Source organism: Lagopus muta, chromosome 3 (assembly GCF_023343835.1).
Source record: "Lagopus muta isolate bLagMut1 chromosome 3, bLagMut1 primary, whole genome shotgun sequence".
Lineage (NCBI taxonomy): Eukaryota > Metazoa > Chordata > Aves > Galliformes > Phasianidae > Lagopus > Lagopus muta.
This window is the reverse complement of record NC_064435.1, coordinates 93,862,773-93,882,813: the sequence shown is the minus strand read 5'-3', so window position 1 is coordinate 93,882,813 and position 20,041 is coordinate 93,862,773. Positions and strand designations below refer to the sequence as shown.

The 20,041-nt window shown below is 34.7% G+C and overlaps 1 protein-coding gene across 2 annotated transcripts in view; it reads right to left on the bottom strand.

Moving 5' to 3' along the window:
* CNTNAP2 (contactin associated protein 2) overlaps window positions 1-20,041 on the bottom strand; it is a 654,845-nt gene that overhangs the window by 326,383 nt on the left and 308,421 nt on the right. For both annotated transcript variants that reach the window (XM_048939493.1, XM_048939492.1), the window contains exon 4: window positions 15,574-15,721. In XM_048939493.1, coding sequence (XP_048795450.1) covers window positions 15,574-15,721 — 148 coding nt within the window. The remainder of the gene's footprint in view (window positions 1-15,573; window positions 15,722-20,041) is intronic.

The window sequence follows — 20,041 nt, the reverse complement described above, 5'->3', positions numbered from 1 at the left end:
AGCAGAATCTTACAAAAAATCCATTAAAGCATTTTGTACATGATTAATATTAAATATAAACATAAATGATTAATAAACTGTATATATTTCAGTTCAAATTTAGGTAGTCAACATTATCCGCTAATATGTTAAAAAAGTTGCCTTTGTTTGTGGCAACATATGTCATGTGTTTTAAAAAATGCTCACTTAGAAGTAATTCTTGAAATATTATTTTTCATCCAGATTCAGAGAAGTGCCTAAAGAAATGCCTACAACCACGCCTAAATGTCTGGAAATTTAGGGAATACCAAAACAATCTGCTGAGTCAATTTTTACTAGTTCTCAATCCTCCATTGCTATCAAGAGACTGCTTATGTACAGCATCAACGTAGCCTTTTCACATTCTATAATTTCCTGAAACACTTTTACAGCGATAAAAAAGTTATCTGACTGTCAGAGAAAAGCACTGCATCAAGCTTCATGATGCTTATTTTCTACTGAAAGTATGTACAAACAAAAGTGATATTTCATAAATGATTCCTATTTCATTGTTCAGTCACAAAATTCACAACCCATCTTCTATTCATTAACTAAGCAACAGTTGGTTCAGACCAAGTCTTGCAGTTATGTTCATGAAGTGCCTGTCCATACATACTTTCATCATTAAGCAAAGTGAGTTTTCAGATATACAGACCAACACATTATGTTCTTCAGGATCTTTCCAGCTAGACCATGCATGTCCAACCCATGGACCACAGGCCACATGCAACCCAGTGCAGCCTGTCAAGAGGCCCAGCCTCTGCCCCTCACCACCATGGGGATTAGTCTTCCTAACCTACCTGCCTGGTCTGACCCTAGGTGCTTACCTAGCAACAACCACACATAGATCTGCTATTAACATTGTGTTGACTGAAAGCAGGACATGGGGAGTGCTCAGTGTACAGCTACCTCGGGTTATGGCAAATAATTGTATGCGTTTTAATACTTTAGCCAAAAACAGAGCTGCGAACAGTGAAAAACATGCAGCCATGCTTTCTGTTTTGATAAAGGAATTTGAGAATATGTTTCAAGACTGCCAAAAAGAATTTTTTTTTTTTTTGTACTCATGACCCTATTTTCAGTTCACATGAATAAATTACCTGCAGATTTTTAAGCATAATGTGTAGAGTTACAATCAGATATTTAACTCAGAGCCTTGATCCTGTCCCTTCATGAGACTTTTGTGAGACCTCTCTTGCTTCACTACCCAACCTTATTCATGTCATTGCTCTCTGACAGTACATAAAATTGTGAATAATCAAGGATGAAGCACAGGATGAATAAAATTTCATCAAGTCTCTCACTAACACTTCGAGAACTCACTAGGAATTGCAACCATTACTATAAAACCAGATAGATGCATTGGTTTCACAAAAATGAAGCCAAATATCTTACTAGTTTTATGTTTTACCTTCCTCCCCCCGTCCCTTTTTAAAAATTAAAAATTAAAATAAGTTTTGTTACTTACATGCATACACACACTATATTCTATATTTGACAAGACTATATTTGACAAGAGATGCTCCAAAAATAATGCCTCCTGATTTATTATGTTGGCCTATGGCGACAGAGACAGATATTGGTAGTGTGGTAGTAGAGGCTGAAACTTCCTGACCATATTCCATTTTTGTGTGTGACAGATGGAAACAGGATGGTGGTCTGACAAAATAGCCTCTAACATGGAAATGCATACGAAGCAAAGGTGGATAACTCAGTTCCTCCAGGTGGAAAATTGGCACTCATTGACATTAACTGGCAATTACTCAACACTGAGGGACACCAAACAGTGGATGTGAACACGAGCTGGTGGGTGGTAGATTTCAGCAACAGTGACAGCTGGTCATCTCTGTTGGTGCAGATTTTTACAAGAATGGCCTGATGTCACTTGTTCATCTTTGGTGAAAATACAGAGCTAATGGTGGTGATTTTGTTGGAAAATAGTGTTATGAAACTGCGAATTTGCTCTATCAAATAGTGTTATTATGCTCTTCGTATCTGTTGTAGTTTCCATGGAAGCATTACTTTCAGTAACCTGTGTATATACAGCCCTAGACAATTCCTCTTTACTCAGTACAGCCCAGGCAAACTTTCTTTGTCTACTTGAAACAGTCACAGGCTTCACAAAATTCTTCCTGCAGAAGTAAGAGAGATTAAGAAGACTGAGGGCATAGATTCTATAGTGCAAGTTTCCTCATGTCTCTTTACGACACTGTTACTCTACATTCTGCTGAAGTAAAAGGCACCTACAGAGCATTTTTATTTCATGTTATTTTTGAACACAACTGACATAATAGCAGCTTAGTATCACAAAAATAGACATGTTTACATCACTGAAAGGTTTTCAGGCTCTTTCCAATTGCCTATATATATGGACAGATATATATTAATAAGTAGATGTTTTCATGGATCACCACAACCTATGATGACTTCCACAGCATTGACTTTACATCCTGTAAAGGAGGTCAAAGGGAAGAATTTAATTTTCTGCTGTTTTGTAAAATCCCCTATTTAGAACATATCACCTTTCCCCTGAGATCAGGTGGTATCTCTTTGTAACATCTGTCTAAGTTACCTTGACTGTCGAGCATGTGATCAAGACATTGACTAGATTTTTGTGGGTTTGTGGGTTCTCAGCATGTAGCTCATGAAATACAAGTATCCTTTTCATACCTGGATCAGTCATGCAGTCATGCAGTTCTGTTCTTTTCATTATCAAATTATATAAATTCATATCACACGCTTTAACAGAGTTGAGTAAAAGTATCACGTACTTCTAAAGCCTGGAACCTGAATATTATGTTTTGAAAATCATTCAGTTAAAAAAGAAACAGAACTAATCTTTGATTGAGTAGCTTTCTTTATTCCTAGCTAAGCTGCCAGCATGAGCATTGGCCTGTATAATAATTCAATATAATAATTCACCTAAAGATTACATAGCAATTATGTTTAAGAGTCATTATGTGTGGAAATGTGGTAATGACTTATGTTCCTTCTACAATGACCCTCAGCTATTTAATATCATGATAATAACCACGACAAGACATGGTACTTAGACAGTAAAACATATCGTTCCTATAATTGAAGTGTAAATATATGGTATTTTTCATCCTTAGTCACTAAAGTAACTACCATTAATAGGAAAGGGTGTATAAGTGTATACATACATATTTATATATTTATTTAGTGCACGACAAAGACAGGAAAAGAGGAAGAGAGACAAAGATGTGGTAAGATAGGAGAAAAGTAATTGGCAGTATTGAAAATAAATATACACATTTAAAGAGGAAATATAAGTATGATTACTTTCAACCTGAATTCTCCACTATTGGATTTCCTGAGATATGGACAAGCACTACTGACATGTTAAAAATACAAAACCACTTTCATCTGGCTAGGAAAATGTATTAGCCCTTAATCCAACATGTTTCTGAGATGCCACATTTAAGCAGTTTTCCTCTGAAGAACAATAAATCAGAAAATCTTTAAGAACATGTTAGGAAATCTGGTGACAAAAGAGACCCCAATTCCAAATCTCAAAGAAAAATAAGTCACCACCCACAAATCTTACTATCTGGAGTAATAGACTCCAGTAGGCTTGTGCAGATATTTTTTGCCCTATACTTGTGTCTACTTGAAGAATTTGGTAAGTTTTGGTCAGTGAACCAAATCTGTAAAAGAGATTCCTTTTTGTATTTCAAAATAATTCATTTAATTAATTATAAACAACTTTGAATTAGACTCAGACTCCAAAATTTCCCTATTTCCTCCTTTTTCTGGTGACAGAAATGTAACTGTATATCATGGTTTTATGATTTTTATTCCTGGTATTCCACATCCTAACACCAGGTAGTACACTGGGAGTAAAGCGTTAATGCTTCAGTTCCATGGATAATAGATACTTTCGGGTACCTCTCCCAGAAGAGAAGAAGAACAACATCCCCCAGAAGACTGCTCACTGATCTGTTACCATTTCTGCTCAGAGGGAAAGATAAAAACCATTTATAGATCTTTTGACCTCCCGTTTTTGATTTTCTGGCTCATCTCTGCTCCCAACAATATCACCTCAGCTTAGTATAAGACACTCTCATTTTATTTATTAGCTTCAATTCTAATTATATTGTATTATAGTGTGTTATCTTGCATTCTGATATCTTATTTAGTAAATTAGTTTGTTTCTCCTCAGCTCATTGCCACTGTTTTGTTTTTAGGCCCATCTGCCTACCTTTTCCCCCTTTCCCAGGGCTTGGATCCACAGGTCCCCCTGCCCCACTAGTCTATTACCCCTGTTACCGTCTGAAGAACATAGAAGTGCTCATTCACAAAAACTCAACAGTGATTTCATAACAGCTAATTTAGCTACTTTGATAAAGGTACTGCCTTGAAATACTAAAAAATTCCTGCTAAGAGCAGGTGGCAGTGAAATTACGTTGGACAGAATAGCCGTGTACTTTCCAGAGAAACGCTTGTGAATATATCTGAAATCAAACCAACAGTATTCATAGGAAATTTACCATTCACACAAATTTCGAAATTGCTAATGGCCTCTACATGATCAAGTCTGCACACTTCATACAAAACATTTCACTGTGATTAAAAATATAAAGGTTCTGTACTAATGATCGCTGGCAATCTTAGGTGAAATTTTTCTCACTTTTTTCATTTACATTAACTCTATTTCATCTGACATACTTCTTAGATTAAAACATTTTTAGAGTGAGGATCTTCACTAGCAACATTCTTTCCTTAACATATTATGGGAGCCTTATGCCTACTGTATGGGCACTAACATATATATTAATTCTGTATGACTATAAACATTAACCATGAATCTATCCTTCAAAAGCACTCCAATTGGCACATTCCAATGTTTCTATGAATCTTAAAGAGCAGACTTTTCCTTATTTTTTTTCATACTGATTCCTGTTTCACTGTTGTTACTATAATGATGGTATATTATTAAGATCCTTATTTTTTCTAGCTTTTGTTCAAATTTGTCTCTAAAATTGGCACCAGACGATCATTTGAGATGAATGATGTGAGATGCACTTGGTCTGAAAAACCACTACTTGTTAGGGAGTTAGCAAAAAACCATAAATCCATCAATGTTTTTTTCCATGATCCAGTAATTTATTTTCCTGAACAGTTAATTTTTCATTTTTTTTTCATAAAATCTCCGAGATTATCTGTTTATTGTATTAATACTTTATAAAAACAGGAGTATTTTTTCCTAAGAACCTAGTACATGGTGCATGCTTTCTTCTCTTTGAAGTAAGTTTATTCAAATGGCTAAATTAGAGAAAACGAGAAGGAGGTGGTGCTGAAGGCTTGTTATATCTTGAGACTGAACGTGCAGTTCAAAGACAGCTAAAAATATCTTCAGGATGCAATTCAAACTGCTTAGTTTTCATTTTCTTGAAGTTACATTATCATGAAAATTATATTCCTGAGAAAGGGATGGGCAACATGAGGAGAATACAAAGAAGTTGTTAGGATATGCAGGGAGAAAATTAGAAGGCAAAAGCCCAGCTTGAGCTCAGTGTGGCCTTTGGGGTAAAAGGAAACGAAAAACAGAAGAGGACTGAGGAGAATCTCCATGCTTTATTGGATATGCTGGGGAATGTGACAACTGAGGATAAGGAAAGGCTGATGTTCTCAATACCTTCTTCACATCTGTCTTTGAAAGCCTGACCAGTTATACTCAGGGCACTCCCTCCCTGACATGGAAGTCTCAGAGACGGAGAATAAATCCCCCATGATTTAGGTGGAAACAGAGACCTACTGCTCCACAGTGACTAGTCCTTGAGGTCAGATAGGATCCACTCAGAGGTGCTGAGGGAGCTGGTGGAGGTGATAGCCAAGCTGCTTTCCACCATCTATCACTGGTCCTGGTCAACTGGACAGGTTCCCAGAGGACTGGAGGCTAGCCAGCATGACTCCCATCTACAATAACGGTCATAAGGAGGATTCAGGGAACTTCAGGCCTCTCAGCCTTACCTTGGTACCAGGAAAGTTTATGGAGCAGACCATTGTGAAGGGGATCACATAGCTCGTGTGGAACACCCAGAGGATCAGGCTCAGCCAGCATAGGTTCATGAAAGGCAGGTCATGCTTGACCAACTTGATCTATCAACTAGTGGCCAGAAGACTTCCCTGCAGCTGTGTATGTATTTATTCTTCATTGTGAAACCCAGCATCTGATTTTGCCTCTCAATGGGAAGTATATAATTATGCTCTGATCCAGGTACAGTAAGGAACTGAATTTACTTGAAAACAGATAGTCTTTGTTTTTACTATTTATTAAAAAAGTAAATTGCAAGAGCCTCAGGTCAATAAAAAAGGACAAAACTGACTCTCACATAGTAAACAGACAAACAGATCTCAATTCTTATTAAATTTCTGAACTTACTTCTATGAAAAAACAGCAAAGAAAAGAGTTGCACCATCCCATAAAACTTTTTATTTACGCCGTGAATAAATGAGCCATGTAATGGGCAAATCTATCTATAAATACTTAAAGTGTACGTCTGACTAGATGGAGCCCTTGATTAAATATTTATATCCGAATGAAGACAGGAAAATGCACAGTTGACCTATGAAATATTCAGTATTTCTGTTTTTGAGCTGATATCACTAAATTTAATCTGATGCTGTGTAATCTTTCAAAAAATATCTTTTAATGCTTTAATGCCCCAAGAAAAGTCATTACTAAAGGCCAATTTTTTCTTGCTAATTCACATTCTTTATTCTTTCTTTATATAATCATTCTTAAATGCCTATTTGTCACTTCTTACACCTGGTGAGCTCATATTTAAATTGAACATTCAAAAGGAGTCGCATACACACCGAAAGGAAATATGCAGCAGAAGTAATTTTAAAGTGCTGTACTAAATCTCACACAGTAAAAATCTTGATGTTATCATTCAAATTTATGTAGTTGACTCTAAAAAGAAATGCAAGGCTGAATCTAGTTCTGACTGGGGAAAACTCACATTTATTCTGGTGAATAACCTCACTGTTGTCTAAGATGCAAAAACATGTTTCATTAAAGACCACCCTTAATGCATGTATGATCTTTGCTTTCATTGTCAAATGTAAGGATCTGATACTACACTGGTATCACTTGCCACTCTGTTTACAGTGAATGTAAGTAAACTCAGTTTTTGTTGTTTTTTTTTTTTTCCTGACCTGAGACAAGAAAAAAAGGTTTTGACTTTCAAATGATTTTCCTTGTTCTGTTCATCAGTCTGTAATTTGGATGGTCAGTTGCATTTTGTCCCCTGCCTCCCTGGCAAACCTATTCATTATTTTTAGCAAGCTATAACAATTTAAGGTTTGCTGCTGTTGCAAAGTTTAAGACTTTCATATTCCGTAGTTGCCAGAGCAGTTCTGGAAAGCCTTTCTTTAGTAAAATTGTTTACATGGCATCTCAACTGCACTGATTAGCTTTTCCACGCCTATGAACTGTAACATTTGTTTCAGGCTTCAGGAGCAGTCAGTACCATCAGCCCAGTCTCCTGGCTTCTCAATTGCTTTCCATCTCTAAAAGCTGAAGAAAGCCGGAAAAAAAAAAAATTGTTTTCAGGGAGAGTATGAGGAACACCTTCATATCCAGTAGACAAGGATTAACATACATACATAAGAGGGAAGTTCTGAAAGAAATGCCATTTATTCTATTATGTTGGCCCACAGAGTTGGAAGCAGAGCTGGTGTTATGACAGTAGAAGCTAAATCTTCCCACCATCAGTATTCTGTTCAATTTTGTTGCCATGCAGCAGATGGCAGCAGAGGCACAGCCCAACAGAATGGCATCTGACATGGTGAACAATTGATTTCCTCCATCTAGAAAAAACTGCACCCACTGACATTCATCAGCACTTACTAAATGTTTGCGGAGACCAAACAGTGAATGTCCACCAGTACTCACAAATCCCTTTTGGCAGGGTTGTGCTCTATCTTTCATCCTCCAACTTGTATCCAGTTGCCATGACCCAGGTGCAAGACCTTGCATCTCACTTTGTTGAACCTTATTAGGTTCTACTGGTCCACTGCTCAAGTCTGTTTAGGGCTCTCCTGGATGGCATCCCATCCCTCAGGCATCTCGACCGCATCACATAGCTTGGTGTCATCCTCTTACTTGCTGAAGGTGTACCGGACCACACTGTTCATGCCACTGATAAAGATTCCAGTACTCACCTCTGGGGGACACCATTTTTCACTGATCTCCACCTGGACACTGGCTACTACTCTCTGACTACAATCTCACAACCAGTTTCCTGTCCATCAAACAGTCCAGCCATCAAATCCATGTGTTTCTAATTTGGAGAGAAGGATGTTGTGGGTCAAAGGCCTTACTGAAGTCCACATAGGTAACATCAGTGGCTCTTCCCCTCTCCAATGCTGCAGTTATGGAATCATAGGAAGCCATTAATTTGGTCTGGCAGGACTTTTCCTTGGTAGGTCCCTGGATCATCCTTTCAACCCTTCTTAAAAATGGATGTGACATTGCCCTTTTTTACCATTTGCCTGGGACTTCAGCTGACTGCCATGACTTTTCAAATATCACTGAGAGTGGCTTAGCAACTACATCAGCCAATTCCCTGGGATGCATCTCACTGGGACTCATAGAATTAAGGATATTCAGGTTCCTCAGGCGGTTTACAGCAGGAACAACAGTGGTCCACCAGTCCCTATCTTCCCAACCATTCACTCAAGGGCTTTGTGAAGACCAGTCACCAGTGAAGACTGAAGCAAGAAGGTTGTTGAGTGCAGATTCAGAGAGCCAAGTTGCAACAGTTTCTGATAGGAAATGTCTTGACTGACAGGAATATGCTCACTTAGAAGTTGGGGAAATATTGATTATCTTTTGCTCATAAACAAATCAGATTAAGCTACAGAGGGGAATGGCAGTTTTATCAGTTAGAAATGTATACAAGATTCAAAATATAGTAAGAATATATATCCAAGAAAATAAAGGACTCCAAGATTCATTAGATTTTACTTTTTTCAAACTTAGAGGCTGCAAACAGTATGTGTTTACTTTTAGATAAGAGATTTTTTCTTGTATTAACCTCATTAAACACTGACAAACAAAAGCAAAAGCTTTAACAGAATACTTTCTCTGTCACCAAATTATGCAAGATTTTTTTCAGATGATAAAAAAATACACATATCAATAGTTATTTCCAAAAACCCACTAAAGAGTATGTGTACTTCTTAAAATCAATGCAACCAGCTCTGTGTATTAGCTAGTTTCACGACACCAGATCTTTGTGTTGACACATGGGTGAACTTTTCACTACACTACTACATAAGGTATGAACTATTATATTTAATAAGCAAAGGGGCAGTAATATTCAAGATTGAAGTATCTAAGAAATGTATGTAAGACATAACTCCAAATTTATAAGGTGCTGCTATTGAAACTCAAAATAACGTTTTGAGTTTTCATGCTATGTGTGAAAAAAAAGAGAATTTTTTTAAAATTTCAATGCTGTCAGAGAAATTTTTCTGTGGGAATTATGTGGGATGGTTACAGTGCTTGAATATTTTTTTCCATTTATCCTATCACCACTGCTTAGAATAAACCAAATAAGTAAGCCATGTAACAAATAATTTTTGCTTAATTTGCTACACTGAAATAAAATCAGATGCAAGATGACAGCCATTCACAGCTTAAACACACATAATGGATTTGGTTTTTAAAGGAAAATGATTTCCCTTAGGGGAAATACTTAGCAAATACTTGTCTAATCATTTAAAAATGACATATACTATTGAAGAATTAGGTTTCCAAGTATTTAGTCAGGACAATTCGCTGATCTTATTCCACATGTTAGTAGTCTTTTAAGGCCCAAAATAATAATGTTAAAAATTAACACATATTTGATATTTTTCACTCTGAATTCTGAAATAGTGGCGAGTGTCAGTGTGCAGATATTTATACAAGCATATGCTTGATTTTCAAAAGCATTAAGCATAATGTCTTTCATAAATTAACATGTGAAAAACAAATCATTTTATGACATTGTTTGAAAATATAAGTACGTATCCTTCATATCTCAACATCAAGTTGAAAACTGCTGACAGACTTCAATATAATAAAGCACTGCTGTACAAGTAGATATTTCATAACAAACATATTACAGTTCCTAACAAAAGCATCAGCTGGAGTCAATTAAGGCCTCATATATATTTCAAAATAGGAATCTCCTCCCCACATTTGATTATCTCTACTGCTTTTTTTACCTTTTTAAATCCTACACTTGAAAACTTCATTGATCACTATTTAATGGAAAAAGAGATAATGGAATTAAAAAGTAAAAAGTAATTAAATGTAAAAGACACTAAATATGAAACTTTGCCCCCAAAAACCTACTCTGAACATGTTATTTTCTTCATGACAGCTTATCTGATCTTGTATTTTGGATCTGTGATTAAACATTATAAATAACAAGTATTTTGACAGTTGCAGAGCTGACGTTGCATAGTTGCAAGACCTTCTATTTTATACATTCTGCTCTGACACTCCTGCTTTTCAAAAAAGAGTTTTAAAACTGAAATTTCAAGCTGATAGGAGGCTGATTTTTTAAGCAAGAAAATCACTATTTTGTAATTGTTAAATTTGAAAATTTTCATTTCTGTGCCTTAAGGTAGATGCACTTCATATGTCGTAATTTCTTCTTGTGGGGTTCTTCGCCAACATCATGTTTCTTGTTATGCTCCTCTGCTTATCTGAGCTACTGCATAACAGATTGATTGACCACAGTACCTTAGATGTGTCTGACTAGAAATCAGAGCCGAAGGAAAGAGAACACCTAAATTACATCTCCCAAAATTGCTTAAAAAGGAATTATGATTTTCTTTCTCTTATCTTGGGGAGGATAGTATAAATACATGCATGGAATAAATATATGCATATTTTAAATTATTCTTTTGATTGCTTTTGTCTGTCCCTTCTTTGTGATGAACTGTTGCAAATTCACAAAGAAATCAGACATAACACTTATTGCACCAAAAGACCATAATTTCCCCACAGAATATAGGTTCACTGGAAAGTTTTCTATCGTGTTTACTTGCAAGAAAGAATAAATGCAATGTGAACAAAAGGATGTTTTTTATTCAAGATACTATGAAAAATTTGGAAGATGTCAGGGAGGGAAGCAGAATTTTGCACATAAAAAATTCAGGCTGTTCAAAGAAAGGGCCACATCAGTCACAAATAATCAAAGATACTACAAGTTACTGCTGTTGCTACTAAAGTTCTGCTCAGTCTGAGATTTCACATTGTTGGGAACTGAACAAAAAAATAATTGAGCAAAGCTTGAGAGCTACCAAACCACTTTTAGGACAGAGAAGTAATCCTACTTCAAGGAGGTATATAGAGAGAATTGTTATTCACTGCAAAAAGCAGAAAAAGATGCAGTGCTGAAATATGCAGGGCTATAAGAACTCTTCTGTTAACTTTGTGTTGCAACAACTGAGTACTTCTCCATTCACTAATGGGCTAAAACCTAAAAAAAAAAAAAATAATAATCTATTGTGACAATGAATATTATAACTTTATGAAGTCTGACACTACCAGTACCTACTGTCTTCAATCCTTTTTTTTTTTTTAAAGAACTCTCTTTGGTTTTACTTCCTGAATTTTCTAATTATTTTCTAATATTCAGAATTTAATGTGATAACCTATTGTTCCATCTTTTTATTTTTAAAGAAAAAGTGTAAGAAAACAACAATAAAAAAAGAACAAAACAAGAACCACCACTTATTTGTTTTCATCATTGTAGGTACTTGTGGTAAGTTTCTGACTCCTTCGGACTGGTTTCTTTCAACATCAAAGCTGCTACTTCTACAGTAACATCAGTACTGTTTTGAATTTTAGAATAGATTGTTCTGTAATAGCCTTAACTTTCAAGTGTATGTGCTCATATAGTATAAAGAACCATTTAGCAAAAAAAAAAAACCCAAAACAATTCTTACTAATAAACTAAATCTTACTAATCTTTAATTCATCTTTTAAGGAGCAGTTCTGTCATTGGGAACCACCAAAATAGTCATAGATCTGTAAGAATTAGAAGGGACCCTTAGAGATCATCTTGTCCAACTGCCCTGCTAAAGCAGGTTCTCTAAAGTGGGTTGGGCAGGAAAGTATCCAGGTGGGTTTTGCATATCTCCAAAGGAGACTCCACATCCTCTCCACAAACTTTGTGCATTTCTTCTAAACAAACGGAATAAACTGTTTAACAATACCAGTATTTTAACTATTTACCATAAGACAAAGAATATACTACCTCATTGGCAAATGAGAATGTTATCCAGAATTTTCTATTTTTTCTTTTACAGGCCTTATATACACCAGCTCAGTATCAGATTTATGCTTGGCTAATACAGTAAGAGCTGTAAGAAAAATTATATTTTAAATTGAAGTTGATATTTTCAAGGTCCACGTTAACTTCAGCAAGGGAAAGCAGACATCTTTTTTGCTTCTTTTAGATGTGCCACACATCTTTACAGCATGATGTACAGGCCTGGTTTGTAGTCTACTTTGGCTCAAGGGATGTGTGAAAGTATGGTATCTCGCTTTTTACTTAATACTGTAATACTAATTTTGCATTGCCTAAAGTACTAATGGTAAAAATATCTGTGAACTCAAAGGAATTTCTTGGCTAGTGTCTGTCTTTATTGTATATAAGAACTCAAGCCTTTTTCATTGCACTTCAAGCAGTAAAACAGAAAAAATGAAAGAGTAAAGCAATATAGAATACACAGCGTGAAAGAAAAACTGGTTTGTACTTTGAAATGAAAAGAAACTTAATGGTCTTCCAAGCCCATCTCAGCTAAGAGAATGAGCAGAAACATTTTGCTGAATTGCTTAAATAAGTAATTGCATAGCTCTTATTCCAACTGAGCAACACAAAGTTAACTTTTTATCCCTTCTCTTGAAATCTCATTGCTCCAAGATATTTTTCACAAGAAAATTGAACAGGATGACACTAGAATTGATCAAATATAATAAAATAAGTATTACAATCTTTAGTGCAATTCACGAGGCATTTACAGATCACTGAGGGTAAGCTGAGTGTAAGTGGTGTTGTAAGTTTTTCTTTTTTCTCTCTTATTTTCTTCACTGTCTACCAGAAAAAAATGAGGCCTTTTACCCTTTATATTATGTTATGTTACTTGTGTTTTCAACTTCATGCAGAGAACTTCTGCCTTTTCAGGGTTTTCACAAAAAGGGCGCAGTTCATTTCCAATGAACAAATTTTATTCCTGCTTGTGAGCTCTTCTCTACCATGCAACGTTTTGTAAAATTTTCTTCCTCAGTTTTAATACCAAAGCTCTCTCTTTTTACATTGGCATTTTGCAAGTATTTCAAAGTTCATTTTGTACCTTAAAGTTTACGAGTTCAATGAGGACCTGCAAAGATCACTTCAAAAGGGCCACGCAACTATGAGTATGCATGAGAAACATGGAAGATGTTGATCAAAACAAAGTCTTCTTCAGAATTTAACCATTTTGTTGGCTATTTATTTTATTTTATTTTATTCTATTTTTATTTTTTTCAGTTGCCTCCCAGTGGAGGGGGCAGCTGAGAGACTTGTGGTCATATGAAATAATATCCCACTAATCTGAACTATTCATATCATTCAAAATTCACTTGGCATGAAGTTTCTCTGGAAGCAATAGTGATTACATTGAACTGCATTACCATCCAGTAATGTAAAACAGCAGAATCTGTGCTGTAGAGCATTCAAAGAATACACTGAATCAGATATTTTGCTTTGCATTTTTAAATATTGAAAATGAAATTATCCTACTAAACTGAAACAAAATAATTTTTACTATTTTTTGATAGGGAAAGAAAACATGTAATTTGAGTCTTCTTCTAAGCTGTTCTATAAATCATGGAGAGTTATTTTGGACATTTGGTAATATTCCTATGTAGGAGATTTTATTAGATCTAGGCGTTTCTTCTGGCAAAATTCCCTTCTGCTTTGGCATTTCATGAAAATAAATGCTGCACTCCACCATGCAATACATAAAGCTGTTAAAAGTTACTTAAATTTTAATTTCTACTTTGTGAAAAGAATTTCAAGGTTTTAGGAAAGTTTCACTCTCTCTCTCTTTTTTTTTTTTTTTTTTTTTTTTAATGTGCATTTCACTTGCCTAAATTCTGTGATAATCTGGAGAGCAAAAACTGGACTATCATTGGCTTTGCACTTTGCAGAGCTGTTCATAATCATAAGTACAAGGAGCCTGGAAGCACTGAATTTTCCATGAGCGTTTGACTGTCTCAGAGTTTTGTTTGAGGTAGACTTGGGCAATCTAGTAAATCTGGTAGAGGTATATACTCTACTGGAAAAGCATTCTGTGATAATTCTTTCTGAACAAGAACCAAGTTCAGAATAACTCACAGTTCCTCAGATAACAAATGCAGTGTTTTTTCTTACAAATGTATCCAACACCCATGAATTCCCCCAGCACAGCCCTACCAGCACCACAGCAAGTTTGATCTGGTTTTTCAGCTAAGTTATTTCAGCTGTTAAAAAATTATTTAAGCTCAATATAAATTTTACAATGAGGCTTTCATTCATTACATGGAAATAGGAAAAATAATACCAGAATGTGATTCTCAATAGTGTTTAATGAAAGCACATAACCAAATCAAAACAACGTAAATCACAAGATATTTTTGCTAGTTAATTATCACAATTGCTAGTTAGCATGGCAAAGAGTTTCAATAGGCCTTAAATCACTTGATGTCAATGGAAGAGACTTCAAGATAAGTGCTTCTTAACTTATTTTAACACTTCTTCTCTTTTTTTTTTTTTTTTTTAAAAAAAAAAGATAAATCTCAAGTATTTATTTCCCCTAAAACACCCACAGGGATACTGTACTAAATTTGCATAGAAATAGGACAGCAGACACTTATAGTTTGCAGGCATGTAGACTTTCTGTAGGCACCCACAGGATCAAATTCAAGGAATGGTATTCAGAAACTGCACTTGCTTTTCTTAAAACATGATCTGTTGTGCTCTTAACAATTTGCACCATTGCTCATCCGGTTTTTTCTAAAGTTATACTCAAACACCAAAGGAAAAATCTCTGAAAAACATGTCATATTTAGACAAGATGAGCTTCTTCAGCTGAATTTTTACTTGTTTTATTTTTATCTTTATCATCGGGCAATGAATTATGTCTTGTTTCCCAGCTATTACCCTCAAGACCCAGCATGAAATGTATCCGAATGCTATCTTTTCCTCAACTGGTCTATTCAAGTCTTCTGCAAAAACAATCTTGAAGATCAAAAGTAGTGATTTCAAAGCACTGTTACTAATTCCAGCGCTGTATTCCCTATAGAAGAGCTAACTAGCAACTCAGAAATAAAGGGTACAGTAAATATTAAATGAAGCTCCAGGCATTACAATTAGTAATCCTGGAATATCTTCATCCATTTTAACAAAAAGTACTTGAGATTCAGATTTAATCTGAACTTCAAAGACAGTTTCTATTTAGAATTAAAAAAAAAAAAAAAAAAAAAAAAAAAAAACTTACAGTAGGAGCAGCCGTAGACCTCAATTCTTAACCCAATTTGGCCTTCTCCATTCCAATCTAAAGGAACTATACGTACATAGCGAGCAATAACTGGGTGTTGCAAATCATGTCGGACCACACTATCAGAGTTTGTGTTTCCAGGAAATGCCTAAGGGAAAGAAGAAGAAAATTATTTTATTATTTCTATCTCATACACTGCAAAGATTCTGTTATGAAGGAAAATTTTAGGTAGTGAAGTCCTCTGAGTAGCATTTAGCACTTAAGTTTGGTTAAAATGTTTTCTTTGATAATGAGCAAATGAACAGTGAGTTTGAAAAGTTTTATAGTGTTCACAACACAAAAACTGTAGCACTAGAACCTCATATCATCTTTCTCCACAGTAGATACAGTGAATTCAGATAAAAGCTGGTTCTCAGTAAGAAAGTATTTTGCATCACTGATCCATTGCTCAGTTACTAAAACATTTATAAAGGTGTCCAAAAGGGTTATTCTGTGGTAAGATACCCATCCTCTAACAGATTACAAACAGCAATCACTGTCTCGTAAACAGAAATCCTGATATATCCTATTTCCTACAGCAGACCCTACAATTCCTCAAATTTCCAAGAATACAAAGATCTTTCTTTAATTTTTATGTACTACATTCTGGAAAATGAGAACACAGTTCCTCTCCTAACCATAGCTACCTCCCACAGCTCTAGTTATTGAAACTTTGGAAGTCAAAAGAGTACAAAACACAGAACTTTGTCATGGTTTTATAATTTTGTTATTGGTATTCCACAGTGAACATCATGTAAAGAATGGGTAATTAAAGAGTTAATACCAGTTCCATGCACTGACAAATTTCTGTCGAGGGCACGGGTTGATCTAGATAACTCCATGACTGACTCTCAAGTAAAATTTAAAAATGAGTGAAGTAAATTCAGTGTTTCTTTTGTAATTTTGTACCTCTTGGTAAAAGATTTCATGGTATTCTGCTTAAAAGTAAATGATATCTATCAGTTAACATAACAGATTGTATTGTGTTTTCATCGCACGCACAAACCATTTGTTTTCTAATGGTAGATGTTAAAGATTGCCATTTAGTTATTTTCAGCAATTTCAGAGAAATATCATAAGTCTTCCTAACTAATTTTCAATAAAACGAGTATCTTGGAGCAGTAAACAAAGAAAGGTGATCTTTCCCACACAGATAAATCCAAATAGAATCCCGTAATACATTCAAGTACTGGAAATAAAAAGAAATGGAAAAAAAAAAAAAAAAGCAACTAGGATGTAGAGATATCCACTGCAAAATATAGTCATCAAAAATTTGTAAAGCCAAAAATTTAGGTTGACGCTTCGCATATGAATACAGCAATAGAAATTTCAGATAGGCATCTGTCTTGTATACTGCACAGTAGATCTGGGTATTGGTAAATGTAAAGATTCACAGAATCCCTTCTTTGATGAGCTCAAAAAATTAACGCATGTAATAGTTTTTTATAAGGTTGTTACTTGGTACTGCCGCAATTAATGTGCTAAATAATGATGATGACACTCATGGCTTCATAGTAAAACTTGTTAGATACAACAGTTAATGCCTGTGAAGCACTTCCATATTTCAGGGGTAAGCATTTCTGAGAAATATAGTAGTTCTGGGCTCTGAGCTGAATAGCAGACAAACAACAACAAAAAGCACAGGCTGAAGAAGAGCTAATCAACCTACTGAATGCCTATTTTCCGAGTCCTGTTCAAGGACTCGCAGGACATTATGTAATGAATAAAAAATTTATTATATAATTTTTAAATTTTTATTTTACACAGTGATTTCTAAATAAAACAAACAAACAAAATCACAGAAATACACAATAAGAACCTCTCTTCTCCCCCTCCTCCCTCAACACCCTTCATGCAAATCTACTTTTCAGGAAAAGCTGGAAATATTTGTTTAAACTAAGCAAGACAGCCAGCTTACTGATCTCATTAACTCCTTATTATTATTATTGACAGAAAGGTTCTTTCTGTGGGTAATCTGGCTTTTCTTTAAGTCAAACTGAGAATAAGACCAAGACAGCTCACCAGTCTGTAAAACAGATACCACTGCCTCATCAGTTCAGTAAACTGCCTTTTTACAGGCCGCTTCCTTTTATATAGTAAGTTCTTTAAGATGCTTTATGTTTTAATCTCATGTCAGAAGAAAAAATTTGGGAATGTTGTGAGTCACAATAACTTCTCTCAAATAAAGTACTCCACAGGACAGTAATGTATAAAGTAAAATGAGGAAAGGTAAGAAAATACACCTGCAATTCCTTTCTAAATACTTGTTTTGAACAATGTTCAGTGGAATTTACAAAAGCACTCTGTAAGAGGTTTGTAACTGGATTAGCATCATATATTTTTCAGAAGTTACAGGAGAGGAGATTTATGGAACAGATAATATGTATTTTAATGGGCCAACTAATTACACCACAAAAATAGACAAGCTTGTGGCACAGGATCTTTCTTCAGCAAAAGCATCAGCAATTGAAGCTGAATGGTCTTTGAAAGTGACTTTGTTTTTACCAATATTCTTCAGCCACATTACTATATACATAAATACTTTAAATATATCCAGTACAATTTTATTTGCATTAAGAAGAGAAAAAAAGCAAAAGACGAAGTGAGAATTGAAGTTGTTTTTAAATTTGGAGGCAAAGTTAGGGAAACTTAAGATTCAAATTCAGTTTTAAAATCTATATTTATAATATAATGTAATTCTAATCATCAAAAACAAATGCAAAACTGAATTATAAATTCAAAACTGAATGTCATTAACATTCAGCTAGAGAATATTAATTAAGTAAAGCTGACAAAAACAGCTTTGGTTTTCTGTAGAAGAACAGATTTGTGATACCATCCTATGAATAAAACAAATACATCATAAAATTTATTTTGGGGCTTTGATAATCTTTTACAACAAAAAAATAAAAAGAAATTGTCATAATTGCAAAATTACCTTTGGAATAAGACATTTCAAAACTGAAAAGTAATGTTATGAAGTGAAGAAAAATCCTCTTCAACCAAAAACTAACTTATTCAGTTAGATTAGTCTCTGTATAAATTAAGAGTTTATTCATGCACAATTGTAAAGATTGCTTTGATGTATGCTTTTTCTACGGTGATATAAACCTGGTGCAATGCAGAGACTAGCAGCATGACATTTACTGTCCAGTTAAACAAAGAAGGACTGCTTTTTTCATTACTTATACACTTATGTTTCTTGAATGCAACATTTTGCCACTGACACTGTAGGTACAAGATGGGGATAGTTTATGAGTCTAATGTTATGAAAAGAAATCTAGGCTTCTACCTTTATTTTGATACAGTAATAGTGAAAACACTACAAAGATTCTATGTTCTATGGCTTTACAGCTCTATAAATGACTCCTGTTATTTCAAACAGAGCTTGCATGTACAAACACATTAAAATAAAAGTGCATTATTATGAAATATGGAAATGACCATAAATAGAATATGTCTGTGGAAAACACAATTCTTTGGGGATTCCAAGGTGAGTTAAACACAGAACTGACTACACCAGAGAGAAAGAAGAAAAGTAGTTTAATAAGTTAAGAAAAGCTTCTGAGACACTTCTGCTCTCGTTGCATCAGCTCAAAAACATTTAAATCCAATATGCAAACAATGATCACTGCATTTACATCAATTTTCTATTTCAATTTCCATCAACAAATAATTATTCTATTTTCTTCTTAAAAATGGTTTATTAGCAACAAGTCTCCTAGGCAGTCTGGTGTGGAAAATATGATTGGATATCTTCGTATCTTTCTGCATGTCAGTCTTCTCAAATCTTTGGAGCTTACTGGGCCGATTTCAACTGCATTTGATGTAAAAGGAGGTATAAATATTCCATATTTTTGTAAAGTTTCAGAAAGGAAAAAATCATGATTGGGAAGAAATATACATCCTACTACATTCTACTAACAGGCTTCTGATACGACTAAATACAGCTCTTTTCTATGCTAAAATATTTCCAAGCATTTTGAAATAGAAGCGAAACTTGGGTCACACTGTTCCTTTACATTCTCTATTGATTCCCTGCGGGTTTTCTTTAGGCCCCACATCTGTTTTTGTCTACTTAGAACGTACTGTAACCATGTGTACATAATTAGATCTATTTCATCTATTTCATCCACTACATTCAAACAATAATGTTGAAAGCTGTACTTGTAGCCTTTCACCCTAAAACATTTTAAATCAAAACCATGATTCACCACTGTAACACTTTTTACTTTTAGAACATAATATGCAAACACTTTATAATGTGTGTAACCTATGGTACACTTCAAAGGATCTCATTTGCAGGAGATCAAGTTTTTGTTAGTTTAATAATAGTCTCAATAACTTTAAAGAGATAAGTCTGACTTCTGCTCAAAAATGGCTCCTATATATCTTGGTTCTTTACACTGATTCACAGAAAAAAAAATTC